The following is a 25,892-nucleotide window of genomic DNA, read 5'->3' as shown; positions in this document are numbered from 1 at the left end:
TGGAAAGCGATCCGCGATAGAGGTGGGGGAGGGGTGGTGCCGTCTCGTCAAACTTTTCTCTCGCGTGCGTACATATTTCGGAGCGGAGTCGCGATGCGAGAACCGCTTCAAGTTTTCAACGAGATTATAGACCAGGCGCGAGAGCAGCGGGAAATTCGATCGACGCGGTTCAATTTAATCTATGAACGGTCGAATCGGGTCCGGATTTAACGCGATCGCGCCTCACACGGCCCCGCGCTTTAATAGCGGGGCCGGTGATTCGATGGGATTCGTACATTCACCGGACGAATCATTTCTATTTTTCCAGTCGACGAGGGAGAAAGATAGCGGAGATCAAACACTCGATTGGAAGTTCGTTTAACGCCGACCGCGGCCGGAATTTCGTCGGTGGAACGGAATAAATTCCATTTTCGGTTTATTTAATTTCATGTTCCGCGCCCGCGAGAGCGCGATAACCTTTTCGCGCACTGTAACCGGAAAAAACTAGGGAAAATGCTCGATTTAAGAGAATATTAATGCGCCGGTTAAACCAAATAAACATTTCACGGTTTCCACCGATCGGAACGAGTATGAAAGCGAAAGAATAGGAGCTCTCTCGAATTCCCGTGGAGAGCGCGGCAGGAAGATGCTCGAACGTGCACCGTTGAAATTGAAATTTATTTTATTCAACGAGAGCAGGGTCGGCCAGGGTCGGGCCGGGTCGGAGCGACGTTTTCGTTTATAAAATTCCGAGCCGGTTCTCCTCCCCGTCGGCTCTCGCGCAATTCACCGAATTAAACGATGAAGAACGGCCTGGCCCGACCCGGCCCGCCGCGCAGCGGCCGTTAAATTCCTCGCTTGCGTGCACGCGGTTCAAATGATTAAATCGTTCCGCCTTTAGAAACGACAATTACCGGACAGCGAAGGGTGGACGAGAGTGCATCAAAAATCCAGGAACGGCCGGCGCGTGTCTCGTTATTACGTTTCGCGCAATTAAAATTAATGAATCGTTTCGTTTTGACGTACCGCGGGTCCCGCCGACGGACAGACACACATTTTTCCACGATCGTCCTTTATACCTTGATTCTCGAATCGGCGCGCATCCGACTCCTTCGGCAAAAACGGGATCAGTTCCGCGTGGGTTACAATGCTGCTCGCGTCGTTTTATACGGAATCGTGCAGAGTTTATCAAATATTTGTTTGCGTGTTCCCTGTACTTTTTAATACGTTTGCCAAGCCGTTTTTGCTCGACTCTTCTCGTTCGCACCATTCGATGCTTTGAATGAAGACCGTGAAATATTTGAAAAAGAAAACCGTAAAATATTTCATTATGTCGCAAAAGGATGACGGACGAAGCGAGGTCTGTTACGATAAAATCAATATATTCGTTACGAATAATGGCTTTCGCGCGAAACAACTTTCCCGCTCCTCGGCGCACGTTCAAAGTTCCCGGCGAGTTTCAAATGGAATTTCGCGTCGCGGAGTATTTATTTTGGCTCCGGGTATCGCGTTCGATACGCTTCCCGCGAGTTTCAGTTCCGCTTTCGGAAGGAACATGGTGCCCGCGGCGAGAGCGCAAGAGAGCGGGGTACAAGACTATCTCGAAATCAGAGAGCTCCGGTGAAATTTCACCGATGTTTTTTCAGGAACCGACCAACGGGAAAACGAGATAACGTTGAACACGCCACACCGCGCCGCGTCGCCGTGACAATAGAAACTTCATACTCCGTGCACCATCTTCGCCGAAGTATATTTTTCGAGTGCGGGGGTAGGTGGTTCTTGTTCACAGCGGCTAGATTCCGTCACGAGCAACTACACGCCGAAGACGATGCGAAAATAGGGCACGGAATTCTTTGGCGCGCGGCGTTTCCAAGATATTTAAAATTCAGATGCCGAGGGAACCGTCCGAGCTTGAAACGTCTACGATATGAAAAATGTCTGGAACGTCTGAAACAGAACTTCCAACCCTCGTTCGCGCCCGGTCAGTTGTTCGTGCTACGAAACCCCTTTTTTCATATTTTTTTAAGCACGGTTAACGCGCGTTGTCTTGGTTCGTCGAATTTACAGAAGCAATTTCTCCCGAGCGAGGAAGAATCGCGGAAAACTTGTACGATTTGTAATTTCGAATGGCGACAAAAATCTGCGAATGTAACGCGAAGGGGTGCGAGTTAACGCCCTTAAGAAGATCCTGATTTATTCGCGGCGGATAACTCGCGAGAAGAAATTTCAGAGGACGGTGCCCCTACCCCCTTAAACGCGTTCCTTGGAAACTTTTCTCTCGGCGCGGCGTCGACCTCGCCGCGAACAGTTTGGCCCCGGTCGCAATCTTACAAAGTGATTCGAAGGCAGCGATCAAACACTCCTCCCCCGACGCTTGTTCAGCCTCTCCGCGCATCTCGCGCCCGCATTCGCACACGTCGGAGAAGCCGATGCGCTTCGACGTCGCGAAGAGTCCTCTCGGCTGCACCGTGGACGATTTAACTATCGAACGGTTGCGAGGCGAGATACTTCGGGGAATGGCGTAGTCGAATTCCCCGTGGATTCGCCTCTGCTTCCGCCTCTGCCGTGCACCCCTCGAGGCCTGGAGGCGGCACGGAAAATCTTGTAACGGGGCCGGAAAGTTGGCGACGGAGAACCGTCCGTAAATCTCTGCCGTGGAGAACAAAGTTCCCGGAAGTTGCTCGTCCCCCGGAGAGACGTCGCTCCAGATTCGTCTCGTCGTGCCACGCCGAACCATGCCGCGCCGCTTGTAACCCGAAAAGTCTTCGGGGTCGAAGGTTCGAGGCTGAGCTGCTGCTCTGCAACCGTGTCGATACGCGCGGTTCGCAGCGGGTTAATGGGCTACGAGCATCGATCCGTGATCCCGGATAAGCTATACGCCTCACGAGCATCTGGGAACTTTGAAAGCCCGCCATCTTTCGCGAAAACAATCTTAACCAGTCTACCCGGCGATCATTCCATAATTTTTGGAAATTTCAGTCAGAAACTGAACACCGTTGCCGTTCCAATTTCTGTTGGGACCCTTGGTACAGCGGAATTATTGAAAAGTTTATCTAGGGTAAAACTATACAATAGGCCCCATTTTTAAAGACATATTTATTAAAGACATATGTCAAGTCACATAAATTGTTCATTTCTCTTCACAACGATTCCTTGATCATGAACAAAACGTAATAAAAAGTAGCAGAAAATAATTATTTTTGGTAACCTTAGGTGGGGCATATTGTAACACAGTAGACGGGTAAAATGTCTCATCCATGTGAGGTGAATACGCATCTACAAAAATTATTCACTACTTTAGGTATATTATGCTTAATAAAGTATTATAAAAGTTTAAACAAAAGCAACAAATACTAGAGTTACGAACAAAAATAGAGTAATATCTGATGAAATTATATTATTTCTTATTAAGGGCTGCTCTTTTGGCTTTTCGACCACACCGATTGCAAAAAGGATTGTACATTGTACAGAACTCATGTAACCAAGCTAAACATAATGTACACTGTATTCAGTCTTCTGTTGATTTAGTACAATAATAGTATTCAGTACACTCTACGCACTTATTAGTGTCTTCATCGGAAGTATCCTTATTCACTTCTATCTCATTGCTACCTTCAGAAGAAGATGTTCTATTCTCACTTCTTTTTGTCTTTGGTTTAGTATTTCTATACCTTTTGTTTTGTCTTTGGTTTATTTTCAGGATGTTTATTCTTGGCTAAATCTTTAGTATGTTCTAAAGAACAGTGTTCTGTTTAGCATCTTCTTTGCTAAGAACTGTTGAACGACCTAAAGGAACTTTAGATTTTCCTGTACTAATATGCCTTCTTAGAGTCCTTGAAGGTATACTGAACATTCTAGAAGCTTCGTTAACTCCCACTTGTTTGGTTTTTACCTTCTCCATTGCCTCATTGAGATCTTTTTCAGCCCTTAATGTAGTCCTTACATATTTACGCGGCATTTCTATGAACAATTAAGAAAAAACTGCGTCATAATACATAAACAATATGATTTTGAAGGTGGGGCGTATTATCCAATAACGATTGGGGCGCGTTTTGTAAATTCTTGGATACAAAACGCCTCGGCGTAAATTTGGCAATAAAGCATTGACAAGAGGCGTGGGTAACATCGATTTAAAGAGGTTAGTTTTTCTACTTTTGAAACATATACGTTAATTTATCATACAAGAAATAGTGACAGCTGAAAGCTGAATTTGTTTGGTACTCAACGCAAATTGTTCAGAAGCCGAAATTCGAAAGTTTTGAATATTTTTCGATGAAATGTAATAATTACGCATACACCTTAGCAGCGTCTGTGGGCGACTGAGGTAGGTTCGAACGTGTCGTTTGCAACGGCGTATCCTTACTTATATGCGTAATACAATGGTGAGGCGTTTTGTCAACCGGTGCGTATTGTATCGTTTTACCCTATAGGTGGATAAACTGTTAATTTGCAAACTGACGTAGCCAGTAAATTGCCCGTATTACGCGTACCAACATAAACTTGTTCTGTGCTTCAGAAGAGTTTACGAAAGACACACACACACACGCGTGTCTTGCCACAATTTACACACTTTTACCAGAGGATTGGTAACCTTTTAATTCCAGTTTCGTAGTAGAAAGTAGACGGTTTGGTCGAAAGCCAATAGCCTGTTGAAACGGAACGTTCTCCCAACATTTGCTCTAGTGGTTTGAATAAAAGATAATCCCTGATAAATTTGGGTACTACAAAGTACATTCGAGGATAACGCAATGTATATAGTTTTCAATTCTTTCTTGTGTCGCTGTTGCTGCTCGATCAAGTTCCAAGTGGTTTCAATCGTTTCCACACCCTTGTCTCGAAGCATACTACTGGTCACAAGTTCTTAATAAAGTTTAAGAAACAACCCACGCGTTTTCGGTAACAATTTTTCCCAAATTGGACCTATACTGCGACAACGTGTGGTCGTTGAATCCCGGGACACCGTGTACACGGCGCAAAGCGCAATGAAATGCACGAGCCGGGAAAGGAAAATCGAAATAAAATTGAAATGGTAAAAAAGCGGAAAAGGCGGAGCAAGGGAGAGGAGGATCTGCGGATAACCAGCGCCGTTATTAAACCTGGTGGTATCTCGGTAGGATCTACACCGACCTACAGCGTCGACGATTAATACGGGAGTTTGTATGCGCGGAACGATTTGCTATCGCTCGCCGGTGCAACGCTAAACAGCCCTCGTTTTCCGACGATAGCGTTGCAACTTGCTTTCGCAGCCCTTTGCGGTTCGACGTCGTGCAACGAAACCCTTCTATCTTCCCCTTCCACCTCATCCCCCCAACCTCCGGTTCTTGTCCCTCGTTTTCATTTTTTCTCGCATCCGCTTCGGGATGCGATGAAGCACAGCCGGTTCTCGATGCACACGCGCGCGATCAAAGGGTCCTCTTTTCTTCCTCGTCGGATTAATTGAGTTCGACGCCGGTCGCGGGCAATCGACGCGCGGATTAACCAGTCCTTTCGGAAAATCGAAATTATTCAAAGGCTCGATTCAAAGAAATGACCCCGGAATCTCTGCGATTCGAAATTCTGGCCGTCAGCGATCAAATAAAAAATCGTCGGGGCGAGCTCTCGCGAAGCGGTTAATTGACACCGCAAACGCCGGGACTTCATAGAAATGAGAGGGCGAACGTTTGTTTTCACCGGTCCGAAAGATCGAGCGAATAAAATGGGAGCGTCGTTGATGCTCGTTAACGCGAACGCTTTCGCCGGTATTTCAGCAAACACGCAAATGCCGTGAACGCGCAAAGACCCGCAGTCTAATTACCACTCCGTTAACGAAGGAAACTATTATTCCTCAAAAGATTCGTAAAACCGGCGCATTTAGACGGAACGCGAATAATTGATATAAAACGGCGGAGTCGGCGAATTTTATCCGCGCAGTTATGAAAGAATAATAACCATCCGTTGGCGTCCCGCTGAAAACTGTTATCCTGGAACGTGGTTCGTTTATTTGCAATCAAGACACAAAAAGATGGTAACCACGTTGCGTCGACGCAAGGGTGCAAATAGAATTCAAAGATAGATATATCACCCTGCTTTTTAAGATCGGCCAAAGCTATAGCAGTTGGGGGAAGGAGCTCGCGTTCTATAGGTGGGGAAAGGGTCGAGGGTGAAAGGGCGAATGGGCGACGAGAACTCGAAGACAAATTCCACGGAATAGAATTTAATATTCGCCCGTGGACGAGGGGGAAGGAGCGTCAGCCGTTCAGCGTTCGAATAGCTGGGCATTCAGCGAACGATTCATCCATTTCTTAAGACTGTCCCCGTTAGTCACTTCCCTATCGATGCTCGGAGAGCACCAGGGGAAACGAAAAGCCAGGAGAACGGGGTCAAGGAAGCGTTTTCTGGGTCGCCGGGAGAACGGAGGGATCGAGGGGCGGCCTGCGACGGGTTTTCGGGTTACTTTGAGCGGACTGCGACGATGAAAATTAAATGAGATTAACGAACCAGCCCTTTTCTGGGTCACTTTTGATCAATGCCCGCGTGTTTGGGCGGGGCTAAACTTTTTATCCCCTACTCGCGAACACCGCAGTCAAGTTCAACGCAGTGTTCGAAACTCCGTCTTCGACGCAGACGAACCTCGAAAGCACGTTTTGTCCTGCGAACGTCGTTTCCTCGGGACCTCGACCCTCGACCCTCGGCCCTCGACGAGGTCTTCGGTTTTATGCGGACTTCTTTGAATCGCGCGATCCTCGAGGGGGTTGGTCCTCCGTTTCTCACGCTTCTCTGCCCCCTTCGCATAGATTATCATAGTAATCGGCCGACCCCCGTCACGAGGGCAATCGAAGACTCGAGCTTTCTTGACGCCCACTCGGCAGCGACTCTGCATCGTTTTCGAGGAAACGACGGTCGCAAAAATCTCCGATTCGCTTCGAAAGTCTTTCGAGTTGCTTCGCCGATCGCCGAGCTAATTTTCCAAGCACGATTCCAAGCCTACGAAGCGACTCGATTATTTCGCGAGAAAGCGGGTCGGGTTGGGTCGTCTAGAGAAACTTATGCGAACTTGTCTTGTAAAGATAACGAGCTTCAATTTATTCCGACCCATCTTTGTAATTTCTTCAGAATTCCTCCGATCGATGCATCGCTGGCGATTTAAAACGAACGCAATTGTAATGCTTTACGTACAGAAACGCCGCACACAAAACCGAACAGAATACTACATACTCCGTTCAACCCAGCAATTTGTAACAATGCTCGAATAAAAAGATCGACGGCCGAAACCACGCAAGCGCGGCGTTTCGTTTATTCCTCGACGAAGGAAATACTCGCGATTCATCGGCGAGATTGCAATTGCGCAACAATGAGGGATTCACCGAAAAAATCACGGGAAAATCGGGATCGCGGGGGATGGGGTTCCGAGGCAACGGGCAAACCGGTCATTAAAGTCTCCCGCGTTGCGTTTCGAGATCGTAACTGGGTCGATTTGTATCGTGATTAATCGCGGTGCACGCGATCGCTCCCCAGAACCGAGGAAAACAGAGAAAGAGAGGAGGAGGAGGAGTTGCTTCGGTTGGATCGAGGTCAGAGCGTAATTTTCCCCATGAAATTTAAGTATTCGGCGAGCAATGCGTCATCGACGAACGGGTCCCGCCCACGCGGCTCGAGCTTTTCCACGGACATTGAAATTTCGAGGAAATCGTTGCACGCGAAACGGCCCTAATAAGCGCGGCCGTCGTGCGACAGCTCCCTCCTCTCTCTCTCTCGTTAGCCGTCAATTTTCCCGCCTTTTTCTCACTCTCTCTCTCTCTCTCTGCCCGCCATTCGCCCACGATATTCCATCTTGAAATTCTCTCGTTTCTTCCCTTTTTTCGTGTTTTCACCGAGGGATGATTATTACCGGGCGGAGGCGGTCGAGTCATTTTCTCGCTCATCCTGATTCCGCCGATTCTGTCCGCTCGCGGAATCACAGCCGTGAAATTCGCCATCGTTTAATCACCAAAATTCGAGCCGCGCCTTTTCTCGTCGCTAATTAATCGGAAAACGAAGATCGACGTACGCGCGTGTTCCAAGGTTCTCTAATTACTCGGAACTTTTCTTTCCCCGGGGAAAACGCCGATAAAACCGAGGCGCTATCCACTCGTTCTCGGTTCACTGTGTATACATCGTTATTAGATTCGCTCGTTAATGCACGCTTAATTAGCGGCGCGCACACGCACAGTTAACTTTACGCGGACCCATGCGGTCGAACTCGCGATACCTCGTTCTGGTCAGAAACGGATACGATCGTTTCGCTACAATTGATCTCGATCTTTTCGATTAGTCGCGAGTTTCTTTCGATCGACTTGCGACGTACGTTAGGGTGAAATAAACGATCGAATAAATAGCGAACAAGAATCAAGATCTCCAGGAACACGGTCCAAGATCCCGTCTAGCGAACTGCAGTCACCGTTCGTGACGGATAATTACTGGTCCGCGAGTGGCAAACCTAATTCGTTCGTCAACCGTCGTCGCTTCGATTTCTTGTTACACGAATATAACCGGAGGAACGAGTAATTACTCCGGCAAAAACAAAGGGATTGCCGGTGGCTGCTGAGTAGACCGGAGGAGCAACGAGCGGGGACCCAAGACCTCTTTCAAAGATGAATCCATAGCACTCGATAAAATGTCCGACGACCAGACTAGTCTCATCTAGCATGAAAAATATTCTTCGAAAATCTCTATATCATAGAGTACGCGATTAACAATATTTTTACGGTCTCGGAATTGCTTCCGCGAGCGATATTAGAACCGATTTAACTTCGATTTAGCTTCGACTTAAATTCTCGTTGAGGAATCGATTACGGGTGGGTGCAGCAGGCTCGGGCCCCATTATCCGGCCTGGGGGTCCTAAAATCGGAAATCGTTCGAAACGGCCGCCGGAAAATGGCGGAAACGTCCCCTGGAAATTGGCTGCTCGTTACTTTCCAGCTTTCCAGCTTTCGCGGCGAATCCCCGAGGCTCGAAAAAAGTTTCATCCATCTTGCGTCGTTCGTCCCGCGGGCGACAACTTTTCTCGTCGTCTTTTCCACCCCCGACACCATTTTCCTCGGGCCTTCCCGCCTTCCAGCCCGGTCAAAGGCGCCCCGATATTTTTTCCTTTTCGCTTCGGGTTCCCTTTTCACAATTTTTACGGGGACGCGGATCGATTTCCGCGAACTCGTCCGCTGCGAACACACTTTTCTGCTGTTGCACACCCCCCGCGCTAAAACCTGACCCCTCAATTTATTTTTAACCCTTCGACAGCGGTGCCTGGGCCCAATTTGGCCCAAAGGATCAAATCTTCGCAGCTATTGTACAATCAGGAAGCGCTTCTTCATTTTTACTATTTAATTTTCTAGTAGAAGTTGTGGTTCTCTAGTTTTGCTTCAATGTTTAACCAGTGATACAGATGGATACAATATTATTGAACTTTAAGAGAGACGAATATAACCATTCGTATTTAGTAGATCCTGCTCGAGTACCCCATTTATGGCGATTTAAATCGACGAATATAGCTGTTGCGTCAGCAGCAATAGAAAGATTAATGAGGAAGTCGGTAATTCGTCCTTGCTATTCTGCGAGGAATAGCTTCGATAAAATGTTTTAAAAAAAGATCAACGAATAAAGCCGTGAATTTGTGAAGAAGATCCGACTACCAAGCATGTCAAGTCAAAATTAATAATCGACGATTCGAGCGCGCGTTTCGGTGCTAGAAGATGAGGTGTAAAACGATGAAATTTATTTCAATGAGATCAATTTCAGGAGTCCTCGGAAGAGTAAAAGCGACGAAGATCGAGAGTCCCGTCGTGATCCAGCGGGTTTCACGTCGCATAAATATGCATCGGGCGCGTCTGCGGTGCGCTTGTTGCGTCCGCTCCTCGATTCTGCTATTTGTTTTTTCTTTTTTTTTCTCCTCGAAGCGGCGCGGCGTCACCGGGGATTATTTGTAGTCGAATGCCCGCGATTGCATCGCTTCCCGATGGTGCTGATTTAAATCGACAATGAAATCAAATAAATCCCGGGCAACTATCGATTCGGCGGTCGCGTTGCATTCTAATTACGCGCTGTTCCCATTGTCCTCCCGCTTTTCCAATTTTCTATTCCGCTCCCGCCTTTCTCGCCTTATTTCCGTGGTCCGACGCGGACAACCGAAAACTCTCGTTTCCGAACGGACCGTTCGAACAGAAATTTTGGCTTATTAATCGTATCGGGACGGTTCAAAAGTTCGTGCCCGTTTGTCTGGTTACATCTTAATACGAAATATACCGAATTCTCTGCGAGTAACGTTGGTAGATGTAATTCACGGTACTAAGCGTATCATTTGACGCAGCAAATGAAATTTGAACCCGCGTACGCATTTTTGTAGAAGCTAAATATTACCGAATAATTGATAGCGCCAATTTCTAATAGCAGTTGACATCGATCCGAGATGGAATCGTTTTTTGCGTTGTTTCCTTGGAAACATCTCGAGTTTGCATCGACGACCGATTGATTCTAGCCGGACAGAGTGCATCGGTCGACGCTAGAGCGGCAATAACGATCGACAATAGCGATCAGAGCGGATCGTACGCGGAGCCCCGGCAAATCCTATCGTTTGTTTACAGTCTCCTCTCGGTCAATGCTCGAGAGCTCGGTTTATTTCGGTGTAGGAATCGCAGCTAGGCGTCGTCGGGATCTCCTGGTCGGAATTTAGAATGGAATACATTAGCCGGTGGCACGTAGTAACCCCCATTGACGCGTAATGTCATTCAAAATTCCGAACAGTCGTCGTCGTCGTCCCGTGTTTACGCAGAGAGAGAGAGAGAGAGAGAGAGAGAGAGAGAGAGAGAGAGAGAGAGAGAGAGAGAGCGGGAGAGAAAGAGACGGAGATCGATTATACAGCGACGTCCTCGAGCGTCGACGGCTCCGGCCTCTCGCTCGACACCGATTTGCATTCTAATTTCCAAACAAAGAGCCCCGGGATTCGGCTTGTACACCGTTCACAAATTAATTATTAATAAACGAGCAAATACGCGGCGAGCGCGCGTCCAATCGTCCGCCAGCGGAAAATTGATATGCACAAAGATGGAGGCAGGAGCGGCGGGAACGGGGACCGGTACGCCGCGCAGATTTTAATTAACCGAAGTCAAACACGTTCGGGCGCGAAATGAAAATTTTTACGATATTCGCGCGAGAACGAACGTCGCCCGTCCGCGGGAGCCGCTGTACGTAAGCCACTTTTTCTCATGAGCGAGCCAGCGCGCAATTATTTCGGGATAATCGCGAAATACTCGCGTCGAGTCGCGCGGACACCCGAAAATAATTAGGGGATCGCCGCCGGCAACGGAATGACCCGACATCGCGCGAGCGGCCCGATCCCGTCCGAATCAAATGTGTTCTTGCAGTCGCACGAATTTCCCCCGTCGAATTACATTCGAGAGCGTTACACGCGAGAGCATCGGAACGGAAGCACCGTGATTTCACGCAATCCCGAACAAGAATCGAAAACGCGAAACGAAGTCTTCGTTTTTCGAATCGCCCGCGCGCAGCTACACGCCGCGCTTCGAACCAACGCAAACTCGAATCCCCCGAAAATGTTGCTCGGAAAAAACATTTCATTCCATTCTTCCCGATGATTCGTCCATTTCCACCGGTTGTGTTTTCTTTCGAAATTTCATCCGCCGGTTTTTCGCATCGATCGGCTCCGGCCAGAGACTATGCAACTTCGCTGCCAATACGGTCACCCCCGGGTTCTTTGCTTCGATATTGCGTCGAATTTTGCATCCGTGAAAACTGAATTTTTCCTTAAAAAATAGAAAAAAATATCTTCCCGCGTCGAGAGCTTGAAGCGGTACAGAGATCGCGAAGCCCTCGGGTTCGAAATGACGTCGACTCTCGCTCGAGTTTCACATTTGTGCAAATTGAAATTTTCTTTGAAAATGATGACAAATAAATGGGCGTCGACTCTCGACCGGATTTCGAGCCCGTAGAGATTGAATACTGTTCCCGGAACGGTAACGGGTACGAAGGAAACGACTAGGAACGCGGAAACACGACGTGAGTGTAGTAATTCTGATCGACCACACGCCGCGAGTTGTAATAAAGATAGATACTAGCAGCGTTTTCTTTTCTCTTTGACGGAAGAGGGTCGGCGAGCGGCTTCCCAGCCATTCTCGACATTCTGCCGGCCGTTTATTTTGGCACGAACACGACGTCGGAATTTCGCGGAATTATTTATCGGCCCGTGTTGCGAAGATCCACCGTTCCCCCGTTAATATATTCCCGCATCGTGATCATTTCAACGTCCGCTGTTCCGTTCGCTAACAAATTGCCCCAACCTACAAATGTGGATACCTATATGCACAATAGATATTTAGAATGTTCTCCACATTTTCCGCTCCGTTTCATTATTTATTTCCCGTCGTTCATAAATCCGCGTTTCCGTGCAAAATTCCCTGGCAGAGGTTCTCAACCGGTCTTTCGATACGGAAAAAAAAAACACCGTTATCGATACTCCATAATTTTTATTATCGCACCGGAGAAACGGGCCGAGAACCGCTGCCGCGAACGATTAATCTTACTATTTGTTCTGCCGCGCTAGGTAAAAATGTTTTAACGGTTTTCAGCGCGGATTGCTCTTTCGAGATGAAATGTTTCGACAGAACGCGCCCCGAGCTATGTAATTATTGCTTCGATAATTCATCGTACGAACGTTCGATACATTTATGGAAACAGCGAATTCATGTTTCGCGACATATTTTGTTTTTTTTTTTTATTACTATCGGTAAAGTATTAACGAAACGAACGTAAACGCGACGATAAATAACGTCGATGGTCGTATCTGAAGAGGAAACGAAATTATTACGGTATAAGAGACGGCGGTGCAACGAGGGTGCAACGACGGCATCCGCGCTGGAATTCCCGGAAAAGTTCAAGAATTAAGACTGGCCGGCTAGAATTAATTACGGAAGCGCAAATAATTAACGAAACGACCGGGGCAATTTAACGTTAGGAGTTGGTTATTATTCGCGCTGGAACCCATTAATCCGAAACGTTCTCCGGGCTTGATTAGCTTCCAGCTACGGGAGCAATAATCTATTCAATCTATTCAAAGGGAGAGAGCCACACCGACGCTCTACTATACTACTCGAGAGAAAACTGCTGTCCGAGGATTCGCCATTTTAACGTTCGAATGATCGGAGAAAGCACCGACTTTTTATTTCAGAAACAAATTCCTGGCCAACGCGAAACAATTACCATCTCGTAAATCGTGGTTTTGCATCGTTTATAATCTCTGCAATAGTGAGCCGCTTCGTCAATCGGTAATTATTGCACGTTCCTTTCGGAAGGAAGTGAAAAGCTTGCTGGAAATCACGCTGCTTTCCAGATCCACAATTTTCGTTTCATAAAACCAGCATCGATCAAAAGCACCCTACGCTAAATCCTATTTGTATCGAGTAATTATTTCCATAAAAAATAAATCAACGCGTTCGAGTTTTCGGTGGGTGGTCTGGAAAAAAATCTGCGAGAGCGCGCAAAGTTCATCTGAACGTAACATTAATCAGAAAATTTGAAATATCATCGAATTATTATAATTATGTACCTCGTGAATGAACTCCGACGGTGCCTAGAGCCGCGGTTCACGTCGAACACAACCGATTACCAAAGAAAATGGCTACTCTCTCGCAGGAGGCTCGAAACGGTTGCGCAAACGACCAGGTTGCGATTTCTTTATTGCCGGTTACGTAAGGAATTCGCGGCGACACGATATAATACGCATATTTATAAGTTGTCCCTTGGCCGGTTAAGGCGAGACCGCCATCCTCCATCCGCCTCAGCTGCATCGGTTGGAATGCATTTCCCGCGCGAATGCAACGCCGCGATTATTAGACCGCAGATATTTCATCGTCGCGGGCTTAAAACTTCCCTCCCCCGCGCTTTCGTTGTTCCGGTCGGATTAAAAGACGCGTGATTGGAAAATGTGACTCTATGTAAACGCGCCCTAAACGATTTACAACCTCCCCAGGGAGAGAGGGAGCACTGTTCCTATCCATTTCACAGTTTCTCCGCTTTTCCCGGCGATCTTGAACAGAGCACCGCGCCGGATGATCCTCGATTAAGATTAAAATATAATAATTCTGCGGGGGTTGTTCCATTTCATCGTGTTTTAGACGTTCCAATGATTCAACACCTTGGGAATGGCGTTGGCAGATAGAACCGAGAGCCTCGAGATAAGTAAAGTCGTAAATTAAAGTTCAAGAATTGGGATCCGTTGATGCTGCAGCACTCTCGTCTCAATGTCCTCGTCTCGGCATTTTTATTGCCGATCGAAACCGATCGATACGGGATCACACGCTCCCCCTAAAGCGTTAATAGAAAGCATTGAAATCAGTTGGCAAAACGAGAAACACAAAAATCACGTGAAACGCGGTCGCAAAGTAGCACAATACCGGGAACGGACCGCGAGTTTAAATACCCTTTTACGAGTCAAATTGACCCGAATGCGGACCATTTGGATCCACGGCAGTGTTTCCATTGTTCCGGGAAGGAATTTCGCATAAAATTTTACGAATGCTTTCAGCCGTACACGCCCGTTGCATTTACATGAATGCATGTACGCGCGGGATCGAATAATTGAATGAGTTACCGAATCACTGCAATTTCCAAGGCAGAAATGAGAAACGACTGCAAACGTTGCCATGCGGAGAATTTAACCCTTTAGATGCTACTTGAAATTTTCCATTGATTCGTAGCTTTAGTCGAACCTAGCATAGCTACGTGGTTTCTTATATTGCGTGATTGCTCCGTTTATTATCACTTACATTAAGTGACAATGCAATAAACGTTACACGCTAACGCCTCGGTAAAGCGTAAAGGTGAAGTGCGAGTATCGTCTTGTTCGCGATTCGGAAGCATATTGACGGAAGACAAGCCGTAGGGAAAGGGTTAACGAGACAAGATTGCCGTCCACCGAACCGACTCGAGCCGGGCCGGGCCGGGCCGGGCCGAAGTACCCGTTTTTCACTGGCGAAACGCGAGTCGCTCGGCGAATTTGCGCAGTCGTAGCCACTGGAAAGGAATGGGGTCATTGTGTCCCCGGCTTTTGGGCGAATTCTTAGGGACAACGCTGCCAGAGAGCCTAGCTCTCCCAACCCTCGACCCCCCTCATCCTCCTCATTCTCCTCATCCACAGTCACCCTCCTCTTTTGGCACGACCGATTTCTGCGTGTACCTCCGTGGAATACCGACGCGACAGGACAATACGGGCGCAGGACAATGGCTCCGTGGAAACAACGGCTTTTAGGGCTTCTTGCTGTCACGCTCGCCTCAACGGAATCCCACAATACTCTAATTACGAACGATCATCGATCAACCACCCTTCGCTCGGTTCTTCCTTGAATCCGACCAACTTGTCTCCTCGCGCGTAACAGTCCGTTTCATTCTAACTTTTTAACGTTCGAGCGACGGGAAGTCTATCGACAGGCTGCCCGATAATCGCACTGTTTTAAACAATGCCGTGAGAACTTTCTTTCTATTAATATTAGGCCAGTGCCCGATTTCGTGTTAAAATACAACAAGTAAAGATAGTTTGCGAATACAACATGATCCTGGATTGTCCATCTTTCCGGGAAAAATTAACAGGGATCATTTAGGAGGGTCGCGGACTATTCGCAAAGGATTTATAGTTGACCAGAGTTAAATACCATCGCGACGCAAACGAACGAGTTTTTAAGTAACGGAATGAGATTTATGGAGGTGACGCGATTATTCCTAGGCTCGAAATGGCGTCCAAGTGAATCGTGCACGCGATATTCGTTGTCCCGCGCCCCCGCCGTCGGTGGCTTGCCCGGCTCTTCAATTGAAATCATTGAAACCCATGTATGTATGGTGAACGCGTCGAGCTTTATCTTTCCCGCATAAATTACTAATATAATGCTGATTTACGCGGATTTAATGCGGTGCAAATGAAGAGTAAACGCGGCCGCGCAGCTGTTAACGGGCGAGCAAGCATTTTCCCCCCGTGGAAAATGCAATTTGAAAGAAAAACCATCGGTCACGGAAAAATCAACAAATCGCAACCGGCCGGCCTGATACATATTATTCGCTTACAGCTTGTTAATGCGTTTCCAAGTATCGATACGCGCAAGTTTACGTAAATAGAAATCGTTATTAATTCCAGCGAATTGCGCCCGAACGGACGAATGGACGATAAGGGAGCAAGGGAGGAGAAAGATTCGATGCCCAGTCGTTCATTGTGTTCGCGCGCAATAATTAACTGAAATGAATTCAATTAATTTCCGCAACGTGGTTTTCCTCGTTCGACGAATCGAGACGGCAGCGATGCGACGCGCCAACAATTTTTCCATTGACGTCGCGGAAAATAAAGTAAAAAAAAATGGAAAAACGGGAAAAAGAGGAAGAGCCTTCCGCCTATCCCCCGATCGATAAATTTCGTTTGAAGAACAACAGCCGCCACCGCCACCGCCACCGCCGTGAAACTGGAACAACTTCCTATCGCGCGCGCGGTGCTTGTCCTGTTTTCGGCGGTTTTTTTTTTTTTCGAGCACCGATAAATACTTCGTCGAGGAGGGAGCCCAGCCCTCTTGTTTTCCTTGCTCGGTATTCTTTTCGGCCACTGACACCGGCCAATTGATCGACAGGATTTTCATTCGCCGCGAAAAAGCTGTCGCGCTTTTATTTTTCCCTTCCGTTCTCTCTCGTCTTTGACGCTCTGGAGACCGAGCGATTCGGATCACAAAAATATGCTGTTTTTCTCCAGTGAAATATTTCGAAGAAAAAACTATCCGCCCCTCGTTGCTTCCCTTTTACGCTCTACCCTGAATTTCTTCTCGCTCTGTATATCGATCATTATATTATTTCTTGTTTTAACCCTCAACCTCGAGAAATTTACAAATGTTCTATCACGAGTTGCCAGACGCAGGAAAGCGAAGCCGCATCCGCAATCGCGGATCCAACAAAATCTGCCGAGCGTATTCTCGGCGCGAGTGCAACAAAATCGAAACCGCAACTGCACTCTGCTAATAGAACAATCCCGAAGCCGCAACCGCGCCCGGCAATGAAACAAAACTGGAACCGCAACCGCCATCGCTGATCCAACAATATTGGGAACGACGACCGCAATCGCGTTCGCTAATCTAACAAAATTCCGCTAATCTAACAACCGCGAAACCGCAACCGCATTCGTGAATCTGATAAAATCGAACCCTCCACATTTCCACCCGAATTCACGGTGACCGGATCGCTTGGAATACTTGCGTGCGCAATTTCTGACTTTATCTTTCTGAAACGTGAATCTACAGCGTTATAAAAAATTTGTTCTATCGTTTTACAAAACAGAAATTTTCATCAGCCGCGTCACTGCATAAATTTATCAATTATGTAATTGACTTGTCTCGTTGCAACCTATCACCGTATAGATAACATTTATCCTGCTAATCATTTTCTGCAAACAAACTGATCTATCGACAAACATTGGAGATAAGTTTGTGTTTGAAATGTCAATATTCCATTTAAAGTCCTCTTGTAGCAAGGGTTATGGTTATTCGCTGGCCACCCTGTATACGAGCATGGCGTACAGTGTAAAGTATACTGCACCGTTATTGGTAGGAAACGCAGGACCCGTTCACCGGGACTTCGTTTGTACTAATCACCGTTCAAGTTTTCCTATAAGGTTCGACTCGACCTACAAGCACCGTTTCATTATTTTTCAATGCGCCCTAAGTGCGGCCATTTCGAGTCTTGAATAACACACCGAAACAACGCCACGCGCGCGAATCGACTGCCTCGCACAGTGTACAAACTATTCTAACAAACTGAACGGGAGATGCTGGGACGCAAGGAACAAAAAGAGAAGCAAATAAATTCAACTGCGTCCCAGGAGTGTGTACGTAAGTGCATTCTCGTCAAGAATTCTGACCTTGTTATTTACGACCATAGTTGGGGGGGATTCACGACCGTGCTTCGAATGGAGGTGCCCTCAAAACCCGAGGGTCGATGAATGCAAACAAATCCTCGGCTGTATGAATCACTAATCCAGAACTTATGGTCGCGAGGCGAAACAAGAAAGATTGCCTCGAAAAAACCGCCGATCGATAGGCAAACAATGCTTGCATTTCAGAAAAAAATGTATGTAAATATCGGCATGTATTATATGTGCATAATATTATACATCCACCCTCTTCACAATGCACGCATCATCAATGGCAAAATATTGTTATCATTATACTGCGGATCGTACACGTTTATTAATAACGGCGCTGTATTGTTTGTAACTTGTTAAAATTATTAAAAAATCAGACACGGATCTCTGGTAGGTAATTGTTTTGTAAAAGCGATGCTGGGAATGTTTATCTTCCAATACGAATGCGCGGTCCAATTGTTCTAGTCTATCCAAAGTTTTATTACAAATCGGGGGCTGTAAATGGATTTTTTTCAGATTCTGATCAAATAATATCACAGCACAACGAAATTTTGGAAAGCATTCCAGACACGGTTATAAACTCGTATCACGAAACGGCGCGGCGTGTCTCTGTCGTGGACCGTGAAGAGACGCACAATTCGCCGTGATGTAACGCGTCGTGCAATCACAGGCAGGTAAGGATAGTCCTCGAAAGGTATCGGACCTTCTGAGAACCGATGATTTACGGGAAATCATGCTACCCAGTGGACCAAGCGTCGCCCTATCTGCCCATACGCCGCTCTCCGTCGAGTAAACAAATTCCAGGCAATTCGCAGCGAGGTGTGAACAACAGGAGGAAGCTGCATCTTAGAATGCGGAAACACGTAAATACCAAAGCAAATCCTGATTACAATGATCACAGAACAACGGTGGCTACGAATACATAGTCGTAGTCCGACGACATTTGTTGTCAGCTGTCAACAATCGTTTCGAAGCTGCGCCGAGCTAAAACTTATTCGAAAATAATTCGCTGACGCACAGTTTTCTGTGAAAGTACAGAGCAACGTAAGTTTCTAGGTCGAGTCGCCTGTTAAAAATTGTATCCTCCGTCGAAAGTAGAAGGCGAGGGAGCACGAATATTTTTTACGAATGCAATTGTACGATAGGTCTTGTACCGAGAAACGCGTCCAGGACGACAAACGATCGAGCGTTCGAAATATTTATCGAACGCGCGCGTTCGATGGCATCGCGACTAAGATGCCGTTCCATGGGACTCGGTCCGGATAAGTGGGAACGAAAACGTTGTCGGATAGATTGTAACAGAATAGAGAAAGATGAAAGGAACAGAACAGCACTCACCTCGGTAGCGGCGTTGCATCCCGCGAGAATGACGGCCGTGCTGATCAGAATCCCGTATATCCTCGGTTGCATTTTGTCCTCTCTGAATTGCCGCTCTGTGGGCCCGTTCACGAGCCCCCTGCCTCGATCAACACCGCGTTCACCGCTCGAGAAACCCAAACGAAAAATGTACGCGTACGTCCAAGGCAGGAACAAACCACCAAAAAAATCCACCGGAGCAACAACGCGACACACACCACACTGATCGATGAACCGCGAGACACTGAGGGCGCGTCGATCGGCCGCTTTCGTCGCTCGCTACCGCCGCCATCTTGGGACGAATGCGCGCGCCGCGCCGCGGAGAACGCTCCAACTACTCGCCAGCGACGCCCCGCTAAATTTGAACGCGAATCGCTAGTCCCCCTATACTCGATTTTCTATAATAGAAAATAAAAAAGTTACGTAAAACCGACGAAACTTTAATTACATAAGAACACATCGTGCGTCCTGTAGTAGTCTTTCTACTTATCGATTCAATTGTAGATACATCATGTAAGATCTTTTTACCTTGGAAAATAAATTTCAGTCTATGTATTGAACGAATGATATAATATAAAATGTATTTAGTAGACTGGTACAGTGAATGTACAAACGGAAAGTAGATGAATAGACGGATAAAAACATAATGGAATACTCATTCATAATAGAAAATACATAATTTTATTTTTTATCACTGGCCGATAAGTCTTTTTCGAGGCTTTTTAGAAACCGAAGATTTTCGTTGATGTTGCGATTATATTCGTCCATCTTGTTCCGCATTGTCCTAACTTCGTCCTGCATGCATTTTACCTCTTCTTGTAGCTTCTGTTTCAGTATTTCTAGCAATTCTTTATCCTGAGGAGTGCAGCTAATGAATATTTTCCTTTTCTAATGTGTCATTATTTTTTGAAAACATTACCTGCTTATAATAGTAATCAGCTTCGAATGCAACTGTATCGTTTTGTGTTTTGTCGGTACTGGAATCACTGTATCTACTTTTTAAAAATCTAGAGCTATTGTGAAAAATGAAATTATGTAGGTTTTACGCATTCGATAAATTCACTTAAAATGTTAGTATTCACAATCGTTACCAATCTAATAGGCATGCCGTACCTGCAGACTCTAGACGTTAATGTTCGTAAAATGTGTCGATACATCTTGTATGGTAAAAAGCGAAAACATCAATTTACGGATGGTAGTAGTTTAAACAGTTAAATTTGACAGAAATTTTGTTACTTTCTGTCAGAAACAGCAAAACAGTTGAATATGAATGCCGACGAAAAATAATCGAAATGATCGATGTTTGTAGCGCTAATTCATGCGCGTTCTACGATATCACTATAAACTAGTTTAGTATACTTTGGTATGGCAAATACACCAAAATAAACTTTTTCCTTTTATTTGTGACACAATAAAATCAATGTAGTTTATTCTATTGTATAACATAGAAATTAAAACAAAATACAGACATGATGATATCTACCATCATTAATATCTGCGAAGCTTAACATTTATATCATTACGAAGGGCACACTGGGACTTTTGGAACAGCGAAGCAATGTAACCTGCTCATTCGTGATGCATATCTGTGATTCTCTTTTTGTGACGGTTTATGGCTTCCTGATGACGTTTGATTTGTTCTTCGTGGAAGGAGATTTCATCATGAAGGTCCTCCTTAAGTTTCTGGAACTGTCTCTTTTGCTAAAACAAAACAATTTGACATATTAATCTGTAATTAAATCTAAACTATAAAAAATATTTTAGAATACCACTGCTACATAGCATTATAGCAACCAACCAGATTATAGAAATATTGATCCTCATGAGCTTGTTCCATTTTACCAAATGATCCACCGGCATCACGGATGCTACCACCGCTACCGCCGCCTCTGCCAGCCCCGGAGCCAGGTTCCCCGCTGGTCATTCTTACTTGGCTGTAATACCCAAGAGAACAGGTTAATGAAAAGGTTAGTGAGCAGGTTAGTTCCGTTCAATTGTAGTGTAAAAATAGAAACCCAAGTGGCCACTACTAAAGTTAAAAATACACGGTAAACACCTATGTATATCATTGATGTCCCCTGTTGCCGGCCTGCTTCACAATGTAGTGCGACATCGTTGCACGCAATTTTCAAAAAATGCAATATTGTTGCATGTAATTGTCAAAAATTGCAACAAAAATATGGATTTATTGTAATAATCCAATTTACGAGTATTACATAATTTTTGCTGTACATAGACCAAGTTCGACAAATAGTGCGGGTAGGAACTAAAAAATCCTGAAGAATCAAATTTCAATTGTTTAAATAAAACTACGATGGGAAAACAGTCGAGGGAAGTCGAAATTCAACGTGTTCGACGTTCAACAATGTGCAATGGCGATAAAAGCCGGGATCGAATCGAACAACGCAATAAAATAGTATTATATATGTATATGCGTAGTTTATCGTTAACAATTTCGCGAAATGTATTCTTTTATACCTTAGAGAAGCCATATTCCGTGAAAAGGTGGCAATAGCGCGTTGCATTGTTCCCGGTTGAAAATTTTCGAAGTTGCAGCAAGTAGAATTAAGTAGAAACTGTGGGTTGCTGTGGGTCAGTGACAATGAAATAGACTGTCGTTGTAGTGCGTGAGATCATCGTGGCGCCCTCTGCAGAACAAGCTTCACATACCGACCGTGCTGGCGCTCCAATGGCGGCAATATTAATTCCATTTTCCTCGCATAACCGGTCAATTTTGTTTACCGTTGCAATTTTAAACGCAATACAGAAAAACACACGCTATTTCCTCATACACGCGCATTAAATAAACATATCAATACATTGCATACTGAGTAAATGCAAAATATTAAAACAACAAAGACTTTTATTTAAGTCCTGCGTAAATAGTAGCTGCCATTGTGCATTGCAACATCGTTGCAACAAATTACTCGGGATTGCGAAACGTATTTACGGTTAAATAGTATTTATGAATTTGTTAGGCAATGAAAGGAAGACAATTAAAGCAATGAATTAGGTAATGGAAGACAAAGGTATAAGCTTCTTCTAAACATAGAACTGTGATCTACAGTCCCTTCATTAACGTCGCATTATTATTCGCTCCACCCAATTTCTCGTTCAATAATATACCTCTCCGTAGTATCCACGTGACGTCATCTACCACTGCGCTATACTCGATAGCGTCGCACTGTGATTTTTAAATAGCGCGACGCTAACGAGGAAAAGCTGTAATTTCTTAGTTAAATAGTCTAACCTGTAGAATCTACGCGACAGCTTAATCACGTAAAATATAAATGCGATACAACCTATAGTACTCGGCTGCCTGATTCTCGACCAATTGCCTCTTGATCTCGGAGGTTTTCATCTCGTTGATGGCTGTTTGCTTCTGCAGCTCCGCCCGTTCGAGCTCGATGTTCAACATCCTCAGCTTCAGCTCGTGTTCTCTTTGAGCCGCTTCGTACATCCACACCGCCCTCTGAATCGATTCGTCCTGCTCCTCCGATCGATCGATCTTGTCCTTCGAAGCGGACAGAGTCAGATCTAGCCGACAACAAAACGAGAATCCGATTTAAATGAGATCGGCTGTAGCGTTCGGTTTCAACCAAGGATCGAAAGAGTTACCTTCGAACGAAGAGACTGAACGTGACCGAACAATATCTAGTTTGTTAAAAAAAAAAAAAAACTTCTGACTGTTTCAATCCCTGGTTCGAACGATCTCGAGAGGAAGCACGTGCCCGCATTCCGCGAACGATCGAAGAGTTTGCTCCGCTGAAGAGACCGAACCGATTCGATTCGTCGCGGAACGTTTATCTTGCGAGGGAACTTTCACGGGTAAATCTAAGGGTACCATTATCGAATTGGCGAACCGTGATGTCCCGGTTTCGGCCCTTTTGCTCGGCGAGGTCCATCGGCTCCTCCTCCTCGGAGACCCGAGGCCGTTTCCTCTCCGGAACGTCCGAATTCCTCCGGAAGAGCTCGGTCTGGCTCTCCTCCTCCGTATTGTACTCGTCGCTGTCCGCTTCGACCTTAATCTCGCTGACCGGCGCTTCCGGCGTGGACGTCGTCAGCTTGTCGAGGATCGCCTGAACGTTCACCGTGTTCGTGGTGTTCACAGCGTTCCCGGTGTTCATCGAGTTCTCCGGGCCCTCCTGGCTGTTCTCGTCCGAACGTTCGCCGTCCCCGTCGTTCTTCCTCGCTTTCTCCATCAGCCTCCACACCTCGATCGAAAGATTCGACGGACGACATTTGGCCGCCTCCTCGGGGCCAACGTTCTTCACCTAACACACAATCTTTCTATTGCGTTTGTCCCTTACCAAACGAGCACAATCTTCCCTCGTTAGCGTCGCTTGGTTCCAGGACGAAGTGGAGGGCCTTTCCGATAAAAGGTGGAAATGCAAACCGCGACGCTGACGAAGGAAAACCGTATCCTCCGATCTTCAATATTCTAGGAAATTTTAAGATAAATAACTCCAACATCAGTTTTGCGTCTCGATAACCAAGAACATATTCTCGGACTCGTGCTCGGTTCATCGAAGCCTAGAAGAATCGTCCACCGGTTATCGTAACGGAAAAATCGATGCTACGAAGTGTTCAAGAAGTTCGTTCAGGCCTAGATTTCACAAGAATCGACAGAGTCACCATTTCGATGAAAGAGTGCATCTCCATCCTAGCCTGGGCCTTCATCCGTCTCCATTGCTCCCTCATCCTGGTGATGTCCCTGTCCGTGGAGAATCTGCCCCGAAAAGCGGTGTAGATCTGTTGCCACGCGAGGTTCTTCATGGCGGAGGCGGCCGCGTCGATCTTCTTGTTCTCGATCGCGCTCGCGTGAGCCTTGATCAACGAGAACAGGGCGTTCTTCTCCTCCGGGATCCAGTTCTGCGTCCGTTCCCTCTTCTTCAGCAACACCGTGGCCCCACTCGACGACATTCTGCAACGTTCACGGTCCTCTCCGGCGGTTCGTCACCAGTATTCCCCTTTTTGCTGATTCGCGAGATCGATCGATCCCGATAAATTGCTGCCCTTGCCCGATTTAGCCCGACTTAATTACAACGATCACGGGACGCGCGTCGTTTGCCCGATCGTCGACTAGACGACGTTTACTTGTTTAATCGCTGATTTAAAAGCAGTCAACTGTTTGACCGACGTCGACGCGCGCTCATGTACAGCGTGCCCGATAAATACAATAATGCTCGGCCCTCTCTATTTCCCGGCATCGTCGTTTATTCGGAATAATTGTTGCCGACGTTTCGCGCGCACTGTTTCGTTTACATTCCGATGAAAGTTAGCGACAACGCGGGCTCGATTGGCAAATGAAAATTAAATTGCACGCGTCCGTGAAGCTTCGTCGGAGAAACAACACTTTCGGCTGTACGATGTTGTCGCAAAACTTTCTCTCGAACGCAAATGCTCGTGTCGAAAAGTTCTCGGAGTACAAGGGTCTTGATTAAGAAAAAGAAGAACGGGGGGAAAGAACGAAATGCGGACAAACAATAAATTGGTATAGCGCGGTCTATGCATAGACTGTACGCTACCAAAGTTCGGAATTGCCCCGCGAATCGATGGCTAACAAACTAAACGGGCGCAAGGGAAGAGATATAGGCGGCAAGGAAAAATAGGCCAGTACTGGATTAAAAGCTTCCGAGGAGAAGCTCCGCGTGTATTTTTTGAATAACGAGCAAGCGCGTGGCTGAACGATCCGCTCCGAGAAAAGCCGGAAAGTCGTAAACTCGAGGCGCGGCCCGATCGACCTATACTCCGCGACGTTCAGCTAAACCTGAACTAAGGAACGGCTAAACGTCCGCCATTTTGGCACGGTACTAGCTAGGCGCTCGATATTAACAAATCCTCGATTCCAAGGGGCAGCCCAGGGGAGAGGAGCGTCGAGAGAGCGAAGGAGAGAGACGAAGGCGAAAGCCAAGAGGGATGGAGAAAGGGCGCGAGAACCGGAGCGGGAGGGGGTAGAAACGGGGAGAGAAAGGGAGAGAGAAATGTGGAGAGAGATAGATAGAGGGACGACCAGCGTTCCGCGCAACGCAAACATTGTTTCGTTTCATTTCGCGATCCGTCGTGGAATCATATTGCGCCGATTCCAATATTTCCATCGTTTTATTGCCCCCGTTCACCCTCCCCCTCACTCGCCCTCTTTCTTCGATTCTCATCCCTTCTAGACCCCGTCGACCCGTTCCTTGATCGGCCGATCATTGATCGAACGACTTAATCTCGTGATTGACTCTATTTCTGCTTCTTCCCCTGAAAAATTGAACCACGAGCTGCCAACCGTCGCGCATCTCCTCGAATTTCATTTTTATTCTTCTAGGATCAGGATGAAAAATCATGAGAGTAACCGAATTTAGATCAACGTCACAATTTCGACGTAGTCGATCAATTCCGCTAATAATACTGCAAATATTTTCTTTCTTTTCCGACATGTCCCGCGGAATAACCGCCTGTGCGAATTCGACCACTCTCCCGTAATATTATTCTTTAAACGATTCAAGCGAAACTGTCTCGAACGTCCATTCGATAATTATATTGCCGCTTAGTATTTGCTACGTGAAAATGATGAAATATCTGTTTGCGATTTTTCTGAATCCGTTTCGTTAGCGGTCTAGCATCGGGGGCTGCTTTGTGATCCGAACATTGCCCGAACGTT

The 25,892-nt window shown here is 46.4% G+C and overlaps 2 protein-coding genes across 2 annotated transcripts in view; both read right to left on the bottom strand.

The window, feature by feature from the left end:
- The window catches only part of Sdc (Syndecan), a 180,938-nt gene extending 161,440 nt beyond the window's left edge, over nt 1-19,498 (bottom strand). The window contains exon 1 of the mRNA XM_076795596.1: nt 19,226-19,498. Coding sequence (XP_076651711.1) covers nt 19,226-19,297 — 72 coding nt within the window. The 5' untranslated portion in view covers nt 19,298-19,498. The remainder of the gene's footprint in view (nt 1-19,225) is intronic.
- Nucleotides 19,499-20,626: 1,128 nt separating this feature from the next.
- LOC143358434 (uncharacterized) lies at nt 20,627-24,304 on the bottom strand. Its single transcript, XM_076795594.1, has 5 exons — nt 23,879-24,304; nt 23,088-23,517; nt 22,546-22,780; nt 21,042-21,177; nt 20,627-20,944 (listed from the first exon to the last, which is right to left on the bottom strand). Exons 1-5 carry the CDS (start codon nt 24,164-24,166, stop codon nt 20,813-20,815), a joined length of 1,221 nt encoding a protein of 406 aa, XP_076651709.1. The 5' UTR covers nt 24,167-24,304; the 3' UTR covers nt 20,627-20,812.
- Between the last annotated feature and the right edge of the window lie 1,588 nt (nt 24,305-25,892).

Source organism: Halictus rubicundus, chromosome 10 (genome assembly GCF_050948215.1).
Source record: "Halictus rubicundus isolate RS-2024b chromosome 10, iyHalRubi1_principal, whole genome shotgun sequence".
Classification (NCBI taxonomy): domain Eukaryota; kingdom Metazoa; phylum Arthropoda; class Insecta; order Hymenoptera; family Halictidae; genus Halictus; species Halictus rubicundus.
This window is presented reverse-complemented; position numbering and strand designations above follow the sequence as displayed.

Bases quoted from the DNA above. Each gene is read 5' to 3' on its own strand.
- LOC143358434 (XM_076795594.1), bottom strand. From the start codon at position 24,166: ATGTCGTCGAGTGGGGCCACGGTGTTGCTGAAGAAGAGGGAACGGACG. The intron at 23,518-23,878 runs GTGACTCTGTCG...ATTGTGTGTTAG, and splicing joins TGCACTCTTTCATCGAAATG to GTGAAGAACGTTGGCCCCGA. The intron at 21,178-22,545 runs GTTGTATCGCAT...TGGGTATTACAG, and splicing joins CAGGCAGCCGAGTACTATAG to CCAAGTAAGAATGACCAGCG.